Source organism: Mustela erminea, chromosome X, assembly GCF_009829155.1.
Source record: "Mustela erminea isolate mMusErm1 chromosome X, mMusErm1.Pri, whole genome shotgun sequence".
NCBI classification, from domain to species: Eukaryota; Metazoa; Chordata; class Mammalia; order Carnivora; family Mustelidae; genus Mustela; species Mustela erminea.
The window spans coordinates 113,198,318-113,219,011 of record NC_045635.1 but is presented as its reverse complement, the minus strand read 5'-3'; the positions used below and the strand labels follow the sequence as shown (position 1 = coordinate 113,219,011).

The 20,694-nt window shown below is 44.8% G+C and overlaps 1 protein-coding gene across 5 annotated transcripts in view; it reads left to right on the top strand.

Moving 5' to 3' along the window:
* PLAC1 (placenta enriched 1) overlaps positions 1-12,657 on the top strand; it is a 179,562-nt gene extending 166,905 nt beyond the window's left edge. For 4 of the 5 annotated variants that reach the window (XM_032330468.1, XM_032330469.1, XM_032330471.1 and 1 more), the window contains exon 2: positions 11,804-12,657. In XM_032330468.1, the coding sequence (XP_032186359.1) occupies positions 11,862-12,494 (633 nt within the window). In that variant the 5' untranslated portion in view covers positions 11,804-11,861 and the 3' untranslated portion in view covers positions 12,495-12,657. Of the gene's footprint in view, positions 1-11,326; positions 11,349-11,803 lie in introns of those variants that run through there. The other variant, XM_032330473.1, reaches the window with a different exon arrangement.
* Positions 12,658-20,694: the final 8,037 nt, after the last annotated feature.

Genomic DNA, 20,694 nt, shown 5'->3' with positions numbered 1-20,694 from the left:
CCCACCTCGCTCGTGCGTACTCTCGTTCTCTCTAAGGAAGGAAGGAAGGAAGGAAGGAGGGAAGGAAGGAAGAAATTTGGGGTGTCTGGGTGGCTCAGTGGGGTAAATGTCTGCCTTCAACTCAGGTCATGATCTCCGGGTCCTGGGATGGAGCACCGTATCGGGCTCCCTGCTCAGTGGGGGCCTCTGCTTCTCCCTCTGCCCTCGTCTCGCTCTCTTTCTCTCTCTTGTGCGCATGGGTACAAAAATAAAGCCTTTTAAAAAAAAAAGTAACATGCCCTAGAGTTCCCAGCTAGTAAAACCAGAGCACAGTTTCACTCAGGTCTCTGTGACACATCAAAGCCACTTATCTCCTGCACTGTCCTGCCATAAACCCTCCAGGACTCTACTGCTTTCAGATAATGTCTTCTTACTCACCCCTTTTCTGTCCATAACAGTCTCATCCCTTCGTGCCCTTTAAGATGAATTAAGTCATTGTCTCCTCCAAAACCTCCTCACCAAGGCCACTTATTAGCCCCAGTTCCAATTAGCCAAACCTGGAAGTCCCAATGATGTGTCTAGAAAGGGGCAATAAGAATCAGAATATGGGGACACCTGGGTGGCTCAGTGGGTTAAAACCTCTGTCTTCGGCTCAGGTCATGATCCCAGGGTTCTGGGATTGAGCCCCGCGTTGGGCTTTTTGCTCAGCAGGAAGCCTGCTTCCCCCTCTCTCTCTGCCTGCCTCTCTGCCTACTTGTGCTCGCTCTCTCTCTCTCTCTCTGTCAGATAAATTTTTAAAAATCTTAAAAACAAAACAGAAGAACCAGAATATATGAACATCAGATTTTCAGTCACCCTTATGGGTTCATGGAATCTTAAGACAAAGGCGAAATAAAGCCAGAAATTCTCATATTTAGAAGTAATAAATGCTACCTAAAACTTGACTTAAAACAAAAAATACCCCCCAACCACGTCTACAATCTCTCACAAACAGAATCTCAAAAAGGGAGGCCAAAGAGAAGGCTTCCTCTCTGAAAATCAGTTTATTTTACAAATAATGATAAGACGGCCGTTTTAAAAGTATTGCTTATTTAGAGATTCCAAATCTACACGCACATCACCTTCCTGAATGACCATATCCTCTGACAGAGACAATCATTCATACTTCTTTAATCCTTCATACTCTCCCGCCCCTCGTTCCATGGCACAACCACCAAAGGGCCAAGGCAGCTGCCTTTTTGTGCCAAGAGTTTCTCTTTCTATTTTCCAAGGAAGCAAGACACTCCCCATCCCCTGTCTGCAAGGGGAGGGGGGGTTCATGCCCTCGAGGACTTATTCTATTTCAGCTTCTACCTCTAGGCAGCCAGAAAAATGACTCCGAACCACCCACGGAATGAGCACCTGTTTCGGTTATTGTCCTGATGCGAACATGCTAATCCCCGGGCCCTTCTAATGGGTCAGCACTGCCGATCTTAATACACCAGTCTTGATTTGGAACAGGTGGGTGCCACAGTTGTCCCACTTGTATTATGAGCCAGAGCATGGCTCGAACAATGTAAGATTCTTCATACAGAGACTGAGAGAGCGCCAGATGGTATTATTGGAGAGAAATAAACTCAATTCTTTTCTGCAACGTCTCCAGCTAAGGGCTTCGACTAGGAAGAGAGAGCACCCAGCACCCAGCCCTACCACTTTCTTTCTTTCTTTTTTTTTTTTTTAAGTGCACACGAAAATGTTTGTGAAAACCCAACCCAGCCCTAGTTGTGTAGAACACAGTTCTGAGGTAAAATTCCCCGCTGAGTCTACATTTGGCTGTCTGTTCCTCAACCCCGCGCTCTCGCCCGAGAACTGTCTGGAGCTTCCCAAACATCCAGGCTTGGTTTAAACAAACAAACAAACAAAAACCCAGCCTTCTTTTTAAAGACATGATGAAATCAGAAAAAGACACAGTCTCTGTCCTCAGCGCGGAATTGGGACTATGTGATTCCCCCACTTTCCGTAACAAATGTGAGAGTTGGGGAATGCGTGGTGCCCTTTTTCCATTCAGAAAGATTTATTGGGTGAGCCTGCAGGCCATTCTTCATAGCTTGGGGTTGCCGTATCTGGTTGCTTTGTACAGAAGCCATACATGTTTCCCTTGTCAAACTAGATTGGGAAAGCCTGAATAGACAGTGTGTCCAAAGGTTCATTATGTGCTGGGTTAAGGCGCACAGCTTCTGGAATAAATGTGTTACATGGAAATCAGAAATGACTGCTTGTTCTCAAGAAGTCTAAAATATAAGGAGTGATAAAATATAAACAGTGATCTAGACTGATCTTCTCCCGGTGCCTTGGAATTTCTGTCTCTCATTTATGGCCTTTCTTCCCACCCCCCACTCCATTTCCCCTGCTTGAAAAGCTATTAATTTCTCGCACCTTCCCATCACCCTAGACTCTGATCCCCATAAACAATCTATGCTGTTGTATGCTCTCTTTTTAAAAATACTTTCCCAGTGGTGGAATATACTAGAAAGAAAACTAGGGAAGCTCCGTGAGCTTGGCAGATGCTTCCAGTCCTGTCTTTGCCATTTACAAGCTCTGTGTCTTTAGCAAGTTTCCTAACTTCAATAAATGTTCGTTTCCTTCCTTCCTTCTTCAAAGGAATTTTATTCTCTACGGTCAGGCAGCTGCCTCTGATGAACAGCCCCGGCTAATGGGTGGACTCGGGTTCCGTCCTTGTTCTGTAAGTCAGGAATGAAAAGAAAACTTGATCAAGCGAGAAGGGGACAGGGAAGCACAGACTCCCCGCTGTGCTGGGGTCTAACGGGGTCTGCCATCTCCCATCTGTTCATACTCCATCCTTCCTCTCGACTTTGCGCATCTCGGCTGGTTCTAGAAAGCTTGGTCCTTGCCCCTCACCGCCATTTGCCATCTTAGAGCTTCACTCACCTTTTCCCCAGCTGTGAGAAGTTGCTCCCAGAGGCCCTTGGGACTTTGGTTTGCTTAGCGACCTTGGCTGAGTGGGAGTTGCTTGTGTCTCGGTGTCCTGAATCACTGGGCCCCCATCAGACACTGCAGCAGAACTCTGCCATGTATATGGTATTAAAGGGGAGAGACAAGCCAGGCAGGCTGTTGGGAGGGCCCGAGGCCCAGGTGCATTTCTCCAACCTTGATCTTGGTCAAGGCTTTCTGCCCTTCTGGGCTTCCATTTGCACAGTTCCAACATGCAATGCCTGTCTTTGGGGACCCTTACGGGAGAGCAATAAGGCTCTAGGGAGATAACAGGAGAGAGCACAGCTGTGCTAGGACGTCCATGGAAGAAGTTCCAAGGAGCAGAGCCCCAGCCTTTTGAATCTAGGGCCGGAAGTTTGGAAAGAGCACCCCTGGTAAGGGGCTTTCAGAGATCATCCTGCTTTTAGAAAGGCCGTGTCAGCACCCCCCATCCCCTGACATTTAAAGCTGGGTTAGCCACACTGAATGGGACTGCGTAGTCTTCTATGTATCAGGTGTAGACGCTTTGGGCATCAATGACATTGTGACACTTTCAAAAGAAGACCTGTATACATAACCTATGTGTGCATGGGGGGGGGGGTGTTCTCCCATGCCTGTGTTTATGATACACATGCTAATTATGAGCACATTATACATAATTCTGAATGCATCATGAACGCACACATGGGAACACACATGCAGCATCCTATGATAGAACTTTCAAGACCCTGTAATCTATCCCCTGCCCCCGCCCAACCCCCCGCCTCCTGCCCTGGACAGGAATGTCCTCTCCAGCCATCCTGACCAGTACCCATCCAGCCTCTGCCTGAATGCCTACGAGGAGCCAAGAATACTCAGTTGCATACCTGCTGTCTCCATGCAGCTGTGGACAACTTTTAGAACAGAAAAGTCTTCCTGACATCACCCTAACTACACCACCACCCCCATTCTGTTTATATATATCTATATAAATTTATATTTATTTTATATTGTATATATATTGTATATTTATATTTTATATATGTTATATACATTATATATTTATATATCTTATATATAAATATAAATTTACAAGAAATATATAATTATATTTATAATTTTATATAATAAATATATTTATATATTATATATAATATTATATAATATATATTAAATAGATAAAGATATAGAAGGGAAGAAGGCAGTGACCAGGGGTGGAGGGTTATATATTATATAATGAATATATTTGCATATATTATATACATATATTTCAAGTCTTGGCCCTTGAGAAAAACTTCATAAGAGTTCTTTATTCTTTGTTAAGGGAATGATAGATTGTCAGGGCAAAAGAGACCTCTTTTTTTTGTTAAAATAATAGGTCAGTATTTCATATTTTAACATCTGTATATTATGTATTTACTTTTGATTATTTATTTATATGTTATCACGTGTATATATATTATATATATACACCATATATGGTATATATATATATATATATATATATATATCTATGTGTGTGTGTGTGTATATCTATATATATACACATATATATATCCCTATATATATAGAGAGAGAGAGAGAGATCTCCCTATATATATATAGAAAGAGAGAGATCTCTCTATATACATATATATATATATATCCATATATATCCCATATATGGATATATATATAGAGAGAGAGAGAGATATAGAGAGAGAGATATAGAGAGAGAAAGATATCTCTCTATATATGTATACACACACACACACACCATATATGGTATATATATACAACCATATATATATATATATATACCTATATATATATTCCTGGCTCCCAGGTAGAGCCAGAGCAGAGGACAGTTGCACTTTGTCTTTTCTCTAGAGGTGGACCGAGTGTACTTGCTCGAGACCATCAGCATGGGGATAGCCTGTGGATCTGCGGCTGACCCCAGGCATGCTGATATTGGTGGTTTGGGTGCTCGACAGAAGGAAGGAAGACAGTGACCAGGGATGGGGGGATTAGAGAAGTTCTGGCTTTAGCAGGAACAACTGGCCAGGAGCTCATTGAGAAGACAGTGAGTACCATTGTGCTGAGCAGATGTAAAGCCCTTGGCATCAGTGAGTGGAAACCTTGACCCTTGACCCTTGACGACAAAGCATGGCGGCAAGTGGCTGGTTGTCATTCATTGATTCCTTCATTCTTTCATACAATAAATATTTACTGAATACTTGGGTTTGACCAGATATGTAGTAGACCAAGACCCAGTTCCTTAAGGAATTTACAGTCCAAAGACTAAGGAACGGAGAAAAACAGGAGACATCAGGGCAAAGGCAGGAACAGATTTGGGCTTTCCTTTCTCCTTCATGTGTCTGTCTGTCCATCCATCTGTGCATGATTTGTTCTTCCTGTGCTGTCCCAGGTCCAGAGCAATGCATCTTTACCTGCCCTAACATACAGCATGCCTCCCAAATTGGAGGGTGACAATGGTCACCAGCCTCCCTATCAAAGGAACCCTTTCTAAATCTTTTCTCCCACTCAGAAGCCAAGGGATCATGAATGGCCTCAGTCAGGATGTGCACACGTGTACTAAGTAGCCACGTTCTGGGTGGGACATATGCATAAGGAGGCTCTGGGTTTGGGAAAGGTGCATATTGGGTGAAGTCAGTTAAAAATCAGCCCAACAGCCTATAAAGTCAACCACGGTTTGATTTGGACTTAAGCCATCCTTCCACTAGGGCCGTATATGTGCACCTCACATTAAGAAAGCCTGTACCCAAAAATCCCAGCTTTGAAAGGGAGAGAGGAATGCGACTGGCCATTTCTGGAAGCCATCTAGAGCCCTCATTTATTGACACAGGTGTATCAAAGAGGGTGGCGAAGCCCTTGAAGGAGCATCTGATGCGATCCCTGCCTTCCGTCATTAACATCAGGAAATCATCGCGGGCGAATAGGCCTTTATCTGGTCTGGGCAGAGCCCCCCAGAGATGGCTAGTGGGTTAAAATACAGCCGCGTTGCCATTGCGGTGGGGCTGGGCGCTCAGCACAGACACAAACTAACTTGTCTTTTAAAGCGAGAAGGGACTCTGGGGCTTTGTGGCAAAGGGTGTAGTTTTCTGAAAAAAAAATCAAACTCAAATAAATTATTAAATTAAAATATAAACTGAATCACAGGCATGCCTTGGGGATTTTCCTTACATTTCAGGGAGATTATGAAATCCATCCCTTCGTTCAGCTTTAAAATCACACTGAATCAGCTTCTCTGAACGACGGGGAAGGAGTTCCCATGACCTGATATTTGCAACTTCCACTAAAGTATGGCTTTCTGTATTTATTTGGAAGTACTTCTGTTCCGTCAGGGTAGGGTTTACCCTTGTTGTATAGCCTCGTGATGGTTTCACTTCACATCAGACCATGCACGTATTAGTAACGAAAGTTGTGACCCAACGAAAACTTCTCTTACACGGAGCTTGGGCTCTTGTTTATTTCGCAACCTTTATTTGTGTGAAAATTCGTGAGATGAACCATGACATTTAAACTATGTTTGATAGCTTAACAGATTATAAGAACAAAATCAGACGGCCCAAATAAAAATAATGCTTTGATTGCTTTCAAATTCAATGTCAAAAATTAAAAACAGCTTTCAAAAAGCCTTGGCTTTTTTGATTTTGTATGTATGTATATATGTATATGTATACATATAATATGTATACATATAAAATGTCTATCATCTATAACATAGATGATATATATAAAATATATTTGTTATATATAAATATATATTTTATATATATTAAATATATTATTGATTATATTTTAAATATATATTAAATATATTTTATACATATAAGTGTGTGTGTGTGTGTGTGTGTGTATCCTGAAAATCCAGAAATGTATAAGCAAAAAATTTAATAATGGTTACTTTAAAGATTCAGAAGTGTTTTCTTTTCTGCATCTATCCCCTTTTCTGCAGTTACTCTCAGAATCAGAAAACCCTGTTTTTAATGACTACCTTTTCATTTAATTTTACTGAAGCCTTTTCCAGGGTTGAGGCAAGGTGTTTCCCTCTGTTGAGAAAGTGGGCATTGTTAAGCGGTTCATAATTCTTCGGAATTATGACCCAGCTTCTTTCCGATTCCTGTAAATTCCACCAAAAGTAGTTTTTTAACTTTCAAACTCCCTTTAATGGACCTTCAACGTCATTAATATAATCACAGTCCTCACTTTCTTTGAGAGCACTGAACCAAGGAATTCTTTAAAACGGGGCTTTATCAAAAGAACTCCCATTTTAAATGCCTCCCAAACCTGGAGGAGGTCGGCAGGACGCAGTGAGTGACAATTTGAATTTCTGAACTACAGAGTTCACGAAGTGTTAGGAGCCTTTTTTCTGTTTCTTGTTTTGTGAAAGGATCTTTGCTCCAACTCACATTCATTTTTCTTCGCATCAGCTGCAACAGAGCGAACCAACTTCGCTGCAAATCAAAAGCCTGACAGTTCTATTTCCCTGAGATAATTGCATACTGCTTTGGAGTTTCCTTTTCCCCTCTGTTTCCTTTTGTTTTGACAACAAGATTCTGGGAAAACAATATACAATTGATAACTATGCTGAATTTTAAAAATAAATAACTGTCGACCCCAAAAGCTTCCAGGAGCCTATGGAGTGGCGTTCTTTTTCGAAACCGTTCCAAAACCAGATGTGGAAATGTTTAGCTAATTCCCCTCCCCAGTCCCCATGCAAAGGGTTCATATGTGTCTCTAACGACATCAGAGGAGATGGGAAGGCAAAAAAAAAAAAAAAAAATCCTGTCTGCTCTCACCAAACACAAACAGCACAAAACTAATTTGGTCTGCAGCTTTTGTCTCTTTTAAAAAGGGTCGTTTCTTCCCGAGATTAGAAATGCTCTGTGTTTATGCCAATATCCAATCTCTTTCTTGTAAGACATGAAATAGAGTTCCTGTTCCCAAAGTGGAACAGTTCATGATTTTTTGAAATGTAAAAGATGAATGAATGAATGAATGAATGAATGAATAAGATTTTTTAATAATCAGGCTTATTAGGGAGTTCTTGACAAATAAGAAGGCAAGGAGGAAAACTCTGTCAAAGGAACTAATGGAAAAGATATATTCATAGACCACATGTAGAGAAACAGAAAAGCTACTGTACTCTGTCGCTGCAGGGTAAGCAAACATTTTGCATCCAGGTGCCATTAGCAGCCTTGGGTCTGCCGGCCTCTAGAGCTCAGTTCAGGACGGCTTGTACCAATAGCCCAACGCTGAAACTCATTGCTTCTGGAATGTCGTGGGGCTAATTTGCAATCAAGTCAAAATGGGGCTATGGTAATACAGACCCAGAGACGTGCTTTCTCAATGCCCAGCCTCCTCCTCCTCCTCCTCCTCCTCCTCCTCCTCCTCCTCCTCCTCCTCCTCAAGAAGCTGGACAGTGGTCCCAAGGTGAGCACTCCCTTCTCTGCTTTTATTTCTTCCTTGGCCTCAGCTCCCCTTAGCTCTGAAGATTTCTGGAGACTTTAAAAGGGATTCTGTCCACAGCCCCAAGGATGGTGAAAAGTACCTTCCATTTGGCACCCCGCCCCCAAAATACACATTCACAGCCTTCCCATCTGTAGCCCCTCGGCCTTCTTCTTCTCAGCCTTCTTCCTCTTCTGCCACTGAGCAGAGCCCCCCTGTCCCTCGTCTGTCTGGTCCCACTCTGCCACCACGCCTCAGCTAGAAGTTAGAAAAGCCAGCTGACCCGATGATTTCTCACAGTGTTGGGAATGACTTATCACCCCCCCCCACACACACACACACACATGCCCTATACCCTGGGCAGCAGGAAGGGGGGTGGTTCCCAGGGCTGATGACCTGTCCTCAACAAAACAGAATGAGTCCTGAAGTGTGGCACCGAGCTGGGGTTAGCAAGCTCATTAGCAAGTACATTCTGCTCTCCTCCTGGTCCCCCCACTGCTCCCTCTCCGAGACACACAGTCTCGCATGTGGTCCCACAGACTTTGCTTTTAAGTTTCCTCCGAGCACGAAGGTGTGCTGTCGCATACAGAGGTGTCTCCGCGGACTGGTCCCCTCGCGTGACCCTCTGCTCCTACCTGTGAAAAATCAGAGAACAGGGAGATGGTCCTGAGTTTAGAGATTTGTGCTAAATGCACCCCCAAGCTCAGCGAGGTTACTGAACCCCTCTCTTCAAGACTGATTCAGTGCAGAGAGTGAGGTGTCTCAAATGTTTGCTTGGGGTACAGCAGTCTTGTTTCTTGGAGACTCCTGGGCTTTTTATAACCCTCTTTGGATTATGCATGAAGGAGGGGAGGAGTGAGCGGGGGTGGGAAAAGGGAAGATGCTGGAGGAAGGGCAGGCTGAGCTTCCCCGCACAAGAACCCAGCCTTGAACTTGGTTCTCAGTTTTGGGTTGGGATAACCAAAATGGAAGAGAAGGACTGTTTCTTCGGCCTGTTCTAGGATCTCCTTAAAGGGGGAGGTTTTTGTTCAGGGCAAATAGGTCTTGGTTATGAGATGATATGAAAAAGAAAAGAGAAAAGGCGACAAGAGGGTGGGAAAGCCACTCCTAGAACATGCTCAAGGCCGGGTGGGCTCTGACAGGCCGGGACCAGAGTGGAGAGCATGCTGGGGATGGAGTGATGACGTCAGCAAGTATCAGGCCTCATTCCAGAGCAAGCGGTTTGTTTATGTCCCTGTTGAGTCATCTTCCAAGACCCGCTGGCATCGCAGTTGACCTGCGTTTTGTTGTTGTTGTCGCTGCTCTTTTGTTTGTTTTGGTTTTTGGAGGGGCAAGAGGGTCTGCTTCTCTGTTTCCTTGCTGCAGCTTCCGTTTTCTGCTTTACTCAAGACAAAAAGGCAGTCCCAGGAGAGACACCAGAACCAAGAGGGGAAGAAAGAGGGAAGGAAGGAGCCAGGGAGACACCTTAGACTTATCTCTACACCCAACAGCCCCGGGAGAGAATGAAGCGCCATTCCTGAGAGAGATAGGGAGGTGAGATCCGTACCCATCAGATCTAAGTGCCTGACTTAGAAACAAAGCCTTTCATGCGGGCCACGGCACTTTTCCAGTGAGCCCCTTACGCCATGGTTCCCAGCAAAGATGCAGCAAGTTCCTCCCTATCAAAGGAAGAGAAAGAGCTGCCTTTTTGCCACTGGTCAGAAATGTCTTGGGATGCATTTTAGTACAAAAGACAGACCCCACACTTGGGCATATCCATTACCTGCAGAAGGTTTTAGGCACGTTTCTATTTGATTTATGTCATTTTCACTTTTAAAACAAAAGTGGGGTTGGACAATATTTGATGATATTCATCTTCCTTCCTTCTTGGGTCATTTGTCACCTCCTTCTGATACTGGGTTTTCGACGTCTGTCCTGAGCCTGGCTCGTTTTTCTCCCCATCTTCCCCGCCACTCTTTAGGAGGTAAAAGGCAATAGGGCTAGGAAGTGGCCACAGAGCTTTCCATTGAAAGAGAAAACACATTAAAAAAAAAAAAAAAACTGGGGCGCCTGAGTGGCTCAGTTGTTAAGCATCTGCCTTCAGCTCAGGTCATGATCCAGGGTCCTGGGATCAAGCCCCGCATCAGGCTCCTGGCTCAGCAGGAAGCCTGCTTCTCCCTCTCCCACTCCCCACTTGTATTCCCTCTCTAGATGTCTCTTCTTCTCTGTCAAATAAAATTAAAAAAAAAAAAGTAAAATAAAATAAAAATCAATTTTCAAAAAAAAAAAAAACTAGTGAACATAAAAGAAAACTATAAAGCAAAGCATACGACTCAGAGAGGGGCAAACCGTGGCCACAGAGAAGATGTTAGGAGCTACCTCACCAATCGGTGTGTGAGGTACAAACCCATGACTCGCTTTCTTAAATCTGGAGCTCTTGAATTGTTTTCGTGTATAACATTAATGGGAAAACGTAAAATTAAAAAGCAGTATTTTTTTGCTTCTGCGGTTTCATGATTTTACAAGGCGCCCTGATTGGCATATCAGGGAATTTCTGGGTCTCTTACGATGATACCTCGAGGGTTGATGGAGTATCTGTTTGCTTGTTTGAAGTGAGCCCCTTGGGGAGATTTCAAAATGTGGTTGTCAGGAATAAACCACATTTTCTTCTCCGGCTTTGATTTAATTATGTTCATCACTCATCCACACAAGGCAATAGGAAGGGGGTGCCTTTATGAGAAGACCCTGGTGGCCCTTAAGGAAGGGTCTGGTGCCACCGGCTTGAGTTAAACTGTATCTCCTGTCACCTTAATGTTTGGCGTGAAAACAGTTTCATTTTCTTTGCTGGAGTGGCACAAAAAGCGATGCCTTTGCTGACCAGGGTCGACTCTCCTTGGGTATATGAAGGATATGCGTTTTATACTGAAACAGCACTATAAAACCTCTTAGAGAAACCACTTAGAGAAACCACTGGGGTCATCTGTCACCACGTGAGTTCCAACAATGAAACTGGAATTCTGTTCTCTCTCACAAGAATGTTTTCCTTTTCTCTGTTTTCTTTGTTTTCAGTTTTATCAAGGTAGAATTGACAAATAAAAGTACAGGATATTGAGGGGCGCCTGGGTGGCTCAGTCAGTTAAGTGTCTACGTTCAGCCCAGGTCATGATCTCGGGGGCCTGGGATTGAGTCCCATATCCGGAATCTCTGCTCAGCGGGGGGCCTGCTTCTCCCTCTGCATGCCCCTCCCCATGTTTGTGTGCTCTCTCTCTTTCTCTTTCTCTCTTTCATCAAATAAACACATCCATCACCTCATCTTTGTTCAGAGAACACTTAAGTCCCACTCTCTTAACCTTTTGAAAATACTTCTGTTTAAAAAAAAAAAGATTGTGTTTGAACTTTTAACAAGAGATAAGATGATGTGTCTTTGTGTCTCTGTGTGCTCTAGAAATCCTCACCAGCCAGCTTTCTGTTTCCGGAGCATCCGTACCTGATCCGCCCCAGGCATGAAGGCTCTCCAGTTGATAGCAGGGATGGTCGTCCTTACCTGTGTGTTTCTGGCCTGTGCTGCACAAAGTCCAATGACCGTGCTGTGCTCCATAGATTGGTTCATGGTCACTGTGCACCCGTTCATGCTGAATAACGACGTCTACGTGCACTTCCATGAGTTACACTTGGGTCTGGGCTGCCCCGCCAACCACGTTCAGCCACACGCCTACCAGTTCACCTACCGTGTCACCGAGTGCGGCATCCGGGCCAAGGCTGTCTCCATGGACATGGTTATTTACAGCTCGGAGCTGCACTACGCTTCGAAGGGGACTTCTTCTAAGTACATGATCCCTGTGTCCTGCACTGCTCCCCGGCAGTCCCCGTGGCTCCCTCCACCCTGCCCGGTGAGAGTAGCCAATGGGACAGTCACTACAGCCCAACACGACGGGGCGAGCTATGACGTGTTCACCTTGTCTCAGTCCAGCCAAAGGCCCGACTGCGACTGTCCGCCCTGCGTATTCGGTGAAGAAGAGCACGTCCAGGCCCCGCAGGGCCAAGCGGAGGCTCAGGAGGGCCAGCACCCGTCTGCTTTTGTGGATCTTTCTGAGGACTGGTCCCTTCACTCGGATGATCCCACTGGGTCCATGTGATCGCCGGGTTTGCGGAGTCCCTCGGGAGCTTTTTCTAACATTAGTATATAATATTTTCTATTATTAGACAAATAAGTTTGTTGCTAGCCCCCTTACTAGTGCCTTTGAGAGAGGGCAGCTGATGGTTATTTCATGAATAAAATTGTTTTATATTTTTATATCTTTTTTTAAAATAAATTTTGATGGCATAAAAATATCAGTTCAGCATTTTTATTTGATAAACACATATATAACTTTCACTGGGGGCCAGACACCATTCTGAGGGCTTTACAAAAGTTAGTGCCCAGTCTCCTCTGTCTAGGATGATTGAGCTCCCTTTCAGGACCCGTTTCTCTTACGCTCTGTACCTCCCAACCTAGCCCTGAGCCATACACCTTCTTCTTAGTCTGATCAATGGCTGCACCACTTTTCATCCATGGGAGACCCAGATTCTATGAGTGATTCAGAAACCACGAACGGTTCTAAGTATCACTTGAGTCACATGCCACCGACTAAATGGTAAGCTCCTGAGGCCCAGGACTGGATCTTCTACTTAGTCCCAGATGGACAGCACTTTGAAAGGAGTTTTGTTCCCTGACTTTTGTGATCAGCAATTTCTTGCCCAGGTGTGGCTATCCATTAGCTTTCTCAAACCCTTGGAAGGGAAAAGGTGAGTAAAGGTATTTAACAAGTATTCACTGAGTGGTACTACATTTCAGGTCCCATTCTAGGCACTGAGCTATGACAGTGAATAGAAACTGAACCTCAGGGCTGCCTGGGTGGCTCAGTCATTAAGCATCTGCCTCCACTCTGGGTCGGGGTCCTGGGATCAAGACCCACGTTGGGCTCCCTGCTCAGCGGGAAGCCTGCCTTTCCCTCTCCCACTCCCCCTGCTTGTGTTCCCTCTCTCACTGTCTTTCTCTGTCAAATAAGTAGATAAAGTATTTTTTTAAAAAAAGAAAAAAAAGAAACTGAGCCTCAGAGAAATTGAGGTCACACAGCTAATAAATAAATAAGTAAACAGCAATATGTTCAGATAATAATGAATGCCATGAAAAAACTTGAAACCAGGTAATAGGAGGGAAACTGGACAAGGGGTCAGAGCAGTCAGGGACTCTGAGGACTCGTCATTTGAACTGAGACTTGATGTGAAAAAGGAGGCAGCCCTGGGATGATCTTCGAGAACATTCCAGGTAGTAGAAGCATCTCATGTAATTTTCACTACAACCCCGATCCATTATACAAATAAGGAAACTGAGGCACAGATTGATCAAAAGAAACTTGCCCAAGGGCACACCCCTATTAAGAAGCAGACAGTGTTAGTATAACGTACATGATACTATACACAATATGCGTGGTATTGTACGCAGTGTTCGTGATACGATACTCGTTCAGCAGATGAGTAGAAATTCAGTTGCTGTCTCGGTCTGTTCAGGCTGTTCTAACAAAGTACTATGGGTTGGGGGGGCATTTCTTTCTCATGGTTCTGGAGGCTAGAAATTCAAGATCCGGGTGCCAGTATGGTCCAGTTCTGGCAATGCACTCTTCCGGGTTGCAAACTGCTGCCTTTGCTTGTGTCCTCACCTGGCAGAAAGACAGCAAAAGAGTTCTCTGGGGTCCCTTTTACAAGGCACTAATCCCCTGAATGAGGGCCCCACTCTCACAACCTACTCTCTCCTAAGGACCCCACCTCTTAATGCCATCACACTGGGGGTTAGGATTTCAACATATGAATTTGGGGGGAGCACCCAAACATTCAGTCCATTGCAATCAGGGTAGTTGAAGAAACAGCTTGTTTTAAAAGCTCCTGCCTCCTTGGGGTGCTTAGGTCACTCAGTCAGTTAAGCATCTGACTCGATTTTCACTCAGGTTATGATCTCACTGGGTCAGGCTCTGTGCTCAGCACAGAGTCTGTTTTCTGTTGGTTCCTCTCCCTCTGCTTCTCTCTCTCTCTCTCTCTCTCTCTCTCTCTTGCTCTCTCAAATAAATAACCTTTAAAACAAAACAAAAAAAAAAACAAAAAACAAAAAAAAAAGGAAAAGAAAGGAAAAGAAACTCCTGTCCCTCCTTGAGGAAAAACAGAACGGGGCCCTGAAAACAGTATATTCATTCAACAAATGTTTCTTGAGCTTGCCCTGTGTTCCAGGCATTATGTTAGATGCCGAGCAGGCACTGGTAAATGAAGCCAGGAGTGTAATCTGGAGAAGACAAGTAAAGGAGCCTCGGGAACTGAGGCTATTCCAGCCCAGAGAAAGCCTGTGCAGATGAGCTGTGGCCATCAGAAGGATCGCGAGTAGTTTAGTCCAATATGATGGCGGGGGATGGGGGGCAGCCAATGGTAGCAAATGATGAGGTTAGAGGAAGAGCCGTGGAGGCGCTGGCAAATTTGGAGTCTGGAAGACTCCAGAGCAGAGAGAGCAGGCTTCATGGAGGGCATAAGACATGAGATAAAGCCAGACCTGTCTGACTACGAAAAAGGAGTGAATCAAAGAAGGTCACCATTTAGAGCCCTAAGAAGCTCAGAAGACATGATAAGCTCTGGATTTAAGTAAGGAAACTGGAGTAAGGGTAGAAGCCAGGGGCAAAGACGAGTCCAGGCTAGACATGTTCAGTCTAGTAGATGATAATAACATCCCAGTGGATGGGACCAAGAATCAGCCCAAGAAATTGGAAGGGGTCCTCCCTGGGAGATACAGGATTGGAGGGTGACATGCACACAGGCAGTTCGGACCACTGCAGCCAAATTCCCTTATACTCAACACTCAAGACATAGTTAGGAAAAAAAAAGTAGATATGTCAATGGAGACAGAACTAGGTGAGCTCTGTCTCCCAGTGCAACAAAGAAGTCAAGGTGGGGCAAGACTGGTCATCATGGAACTGGGAGCCTTTGAACTTGGGCTTTAAATCAGAGCATTTTGTTAGGTGAAGTTGCACGGGAAGGGCATTCAAGGCAAAGGAAACCTCAAGAACACACTTGCAAAGCAACATTGTGGTCGAGAATCATCTTTCTCCTGGGTAAACGTCTCGGTATGATTAGACATCGCCTCTCAGATTCTAGGCATACCCCCACATGTTCCTTTGGACACACTATTCTGTAGTCAGCACACACCTCACCATTTCAGCTGCGTGTTTGGTCCTCTCCCCTTGGCCACATGCTGCTGGAGCATGGGGGACCCTCTCTTACATGTCTGCTGCTTTGTCTGGACTTTGTCTTACATAGCACTTTGTAGGTTGACTGACCATGTGCTACTGAGGCTCATAAGCATAGGAACCATTCCAAAGATGGGAAGATAAAACCGCTGTAACCGCCCCCCCCAAAAAGTATGTTTTGAGTTGGGCGAATTATGGACACATAGTGTTGACCATAACTGTATTAATAAGAAGAAATGTTTTATTGCCATCAAAAGAAATGAGCATTTTCATCTTTCTTTCCATCTCTGGGAAGGCCAGAAATGTCTGAAACCATTTGTTATGGTGATCACTTGTCAAATATTTAAAAATTAGAGCCATGGGGCGCCTGGCTGGCTCAGTCAGGAGAGCATCTGACTCTTGATCTCGGGTCAGGAGTTCAAGCCCCGCTTTGGGTGCAGAGATGACTTCAAAATAAATTAAAGCCATAGTCTGTACACTTAAACAAGGGTTAAAATGGCAAATATTATATTTGTTTTAACATACTTTTTTAAAAATCACCAAAAAGAAATTAGAGCCATAATGAAATTTTTCATCCATAAAAGGAGACTCAAAGTAACATTAAAATTTTTATTCCTATAACCTGAAAATAGCAAAGCAGATTTTTTTCAAGTGTGTAAATTACATGTAAATGTTAAGGGCAAAAGTCTTTTATCCCTAATTTTTAAACAGTAGCACATTTTGGAGATGCATGAAAGTACCCCCATTCCTCCACCTATGCATCAATAATGGTAGCCTGGTCAAGCTTTAAAAATAAGCCCAGCACTCTTCAAACACACACACACACACACACACACACTCACACACACACACCCCGGCACAGGCACACACACCATGTTTATAAGAAATGCATTATCAAGGAACAAGTGTTTATTACAAAGGGGAAGCTTTCACAGAAACCTACTTTAATTCTAATTAGTATCAATCCCTATGATTGATCTCTATGATATCCCACTTAAATTGCATCGGTAGGGGCGCCTGGCTGGCTCAGCTGGAAGAGCGTGTGACTCCTGATCTCAGGGTTGTGAGTTCGAGCCCCACATTGGGGTGTAGAGATTACCAAAAATAAATAAAATTTACCAAAAAAATAAATTGTAATGATAGTTGTTTGTTTCAAAAAAAAAATAGAGAAAGAGAGGAGAGGGGGAAAGAGAGGGGTTGGACTTGAGAGAGATTGATTGAGTGATTTTTCTCCAACTTTTTCAGAAGAAAATGAATTATTGGGTCAGGTTTATGGCTTATAAAGTTAATGTTGGTTATACAATTACAAGACTTTCTGTATTCGTTATCTATTGCTGAACAACAAATCACCCCAAACCACAGCCATTTGTGATCTCACAGCATCTGTGGCTCAGGAATCCGGCAGGACGGAGCTGGGGATTTTCTGGCTCAGGACTCAGGATGCTCGCCTCGCGATCAAGCCCTCGGTGCAGCTGCAAGCTCAGCCCCGCTCGGTTGGCCTCTCCATAAGCTGCCTGTCCGAACGGTCTCGTGATATGGAAGACAGAGGGGATGATGACGGTGATGGCCAGGATGATAGAAAGAGAGGACAGGGAAGAAGGGAATGAAGGGGGGAGGAAGAGAAAAGAAGGGGAAGGGAGGGGAGGGAAGGGGAGGTCAAAGCAGGGAAGGGGAGGGAAGCGGAAGAGCCCAAACTAGATGCCACAGGCTTGCGGTAATTCAGTCTCAGAGGTGATACCTCATCCCTTCGGCCATATGCTACTTGCTAGAAGCACGTCTCCAGCTTCAGCCTGGAGGGGATGACACACAGGTGGGAATACCAGGAGGCGGGGACCACTGGGGACCATTGCAATGGCAGACCGCCAGCACAACATTCTTCAACCGATTTATGTAAATGCAATGAATGTCAGGACATAGACCGGGTGGAAAAATAAACGATATGTCGCAGCTGTATCCTTGCCTCGGCGAGTTGTATTTTCCTTCTCCAGGGAAAACAAGTCCCATGAGCTGCAAGTTACAGGATGGACGGACTGACTGGTGGAAAGCATTCCAGAGGAAGCTCCCATCTGTTTTTAGAAGACGACATTGATGAAGACAGTTACCCCCCCCAAAAAAAAACACATCAAAGGTAAATCAAATAATAGAAATGACGATATTGGGTAGAAATTGTAATGCTGTTTCCAGTGTTACCTATATTGGTGATAACAATCTTGTAACATGGTATAATTCAGAGGACGCCAACAATCTTCTAATGTCATTCAGAAGCGGGGTGGGGAGGTGGGGGAATGAGTCGTGTGTGTGTGTGTGTGTGTGTGTGTGTGTGTGTATGTGTGTGTGTGATTATTATCCAGCTTCAAACTATTGTCCAGCTTCAGAATCAAGGGCGGGGGTGGGTCTTTGCTCATTGATGTACATATTAATAGTAACAGGATTCTTCCCATCACTTACTGTTTCCATGTTTTGGCTTGCCTCTCCTCCAATTCACAACCACCTGACTTGGCTGTTGGTGACGTTTCTATAACTCACCTGCAGGGTGATGGGTAAAATCCTAGTAGCTGGCAGGCTGTTTAACCAGAACGAGCTGAGGGGCTCCCTGGGTAAGAGCAGGTGGAGAGACTGGGGACAGGTATTCCTAAACAGGTTTCCAGAGGTGAAGGGCCAGACTGGCCCTTTTCCCTGTGTCTTTGTCAGCATTCATTTGTAGATGTTCTCCAACCAACAAGGAAGGGGGACTTGCTCTGAGTCAGTTTTCAAACGTAAAGGAGCATACAAAAGTCCCCGCCAGCTGTCTAGAAACTAGTACCATTTGAAGGCACTTATATTCTACAGTTACGAGGGGGAATATTTAAATTGCCCAAGCTATTTTCAGTGTTATTTTAACTTTGTCTCACACACCCTATTATATAAACACCATACTAATGTAAATTATTCACCTCTTAAAGTTACTTCAAAATTTTTGACTTTTGGCCAAATACCTATTTCTTTCTATCAAGAATTCTTTTAAGTTGTAAGTCCACAACTTAAACACACACACATCTTTAAAAGAAAAGTTTATTTTCCAACTAATGCCCATTTGGTCTGTTTTCTAAGCTGCTTTTACGTGACAAATACTAAAAGAAAGCCAGTGTGGGGAGAGAAGGACTGAGTCCTATAGAGGGAGGGAGATGGGTTTTTCAGGGCTAGAGGAAGCCCAGCCCTCCAGGCTATGAAAGGTGGGTCGACTTGGGGACAAAGTGACCCAAAGTCAGTCTCCGCGACCTTCCTGCACCAACTCCCTGGAATGATTTACAGTCTGCAATCAAAATAAAATAACCTGTGCAAAAACCTGCCTTTTTTAAACAACCCAAACTACAAATTCATTCTCGTTTTCATTTCATATTTCATCTGCTAAAATTCTGCCCCGCTAGGGTGGAGAAATCACACCCTTCTGACAATAGTCACATGTACTTAAGGTCTACGGATGCCCTGATACTTGGGTGACTGCAACTCCGGGGACATTTCATTTGCCCACATTACTCTCCACGGTGTTTTAACTTCCTGAAAATATTTAACGACAGTGTTTTCAGGGAGCCCGCGAAAATGAACATGCTCCAGTGTGAAACTTGGCCATCACCCTCAAAAACTGCCATCCCTAGGCCGGAAGGTGTCTGTGACTGTCCCGCTGCTCCTTCAAATCAGCACATGGTGAGTTTCTGGATTCTTTCGATGGATTTGTCTTGCCTGATACTGCCTGATGTTTTAAAACATTTGTGCATGAGTAATTTAACAAGAAATTGATTAACTTTCAAGGCCAAGTCAAGTCCTAGTTGGAGGGGGTGTTTTGGTGCGTGCACGTGCAGCGTGGGAGAGAGGGAGGAAGTGGTGGCGGGCAGGGGGTGGGGGGAGAGAAGAGGGGGAGAAAGAGAGAGGTTGAGAATAGCAGCTGGAAAAAAAAAAAAAAAGAGCTGAGCTCAGGGGCCCCCGGGGCAGTGCACTCAGTTTAACATCTGACTCCAGGTCGTGAGACTGAGCTCGGTGTCAGGCTCCCTGCTCAGCTTGGAGTCTGCTGACGTTTCTCCCTTCCCTGGGGCGCCTGGGTGGCACAGTCAGTTAAGCATCTGACTCTTGGTTTCCGTATAGGTCGTGATCTCAGGTTGTGATCTCAGGTCCTGATCTCAGTTCATGATCTCAGGGACATGGGATCGAGCCCCGCATGGGGCCCTGCACTCAGCATCCCTCTCCCTCTGCTTCTGTCAACCCCCACCCCCGTGCACACTCTCTCTCTCTCTCTCTCTCTAAGATAAATAAAATCATTTTTTAAAGTTTCTCTGTCCTTCTCCCTCTGCTCCTCAGTTCCTCCCCCCACCACAGCCCCACCAATCATAAATAAATAAATAAATCGTGGGCGGGTTTTCTTTCCAAGCCTAGCCCATCTCCTGGTGCACAACAAGATGGTATTTTCCCATCCTTTCTCTCCCCTACTAGGAACACTCACTCCTGTGTGGTGTGGAAAAGAGCCCGTTCCGATTGTGCAGTCGCCGTAAATTTGCCACAGCTCAGAGTCTGTAGAGCTACTGTGTAAGCCAAGTCCATCTGTTTGTTGCAAACACTGTTTTCATTACATCATGCCCCTGCTCAAGGTCTTTGAAAGCCTTCACATCATCTGGCAACTGAGGCCCAAACTCCCCTGCCTACTTGCCAACCGCCCCCCACCCCTGTAATCTATGTGTTCTAGATGGGATGGACACTATTTGTCCAGCCCGGTCTCCCCCTAATTCCCCCGTAGATAGCCTCTGTCCAGTTCTGCTCTGACTCCCGGCCTCTGAGCACATGGTGTCCCCCCCTCTCATTCCAGCCGAGCTCCACTATCCTTCAAGGACCAGCTTGAAACTTAGTTTGAAAAGCATAAAACAATGATGATACTATTTCAGGATTGGGTTCCCCATCCTGAGTAGCTAATCTCACTATGACGAAAGGAGATGTGTTTCAGATGTCAGGCCCCGGGGCACCAAAGGCCACCTCAACCAGCGGCTGAGGACGGTGGCCGTAAGATTTATCACCCCAGGACACCTTCTCGCTCCCTCCACATCCT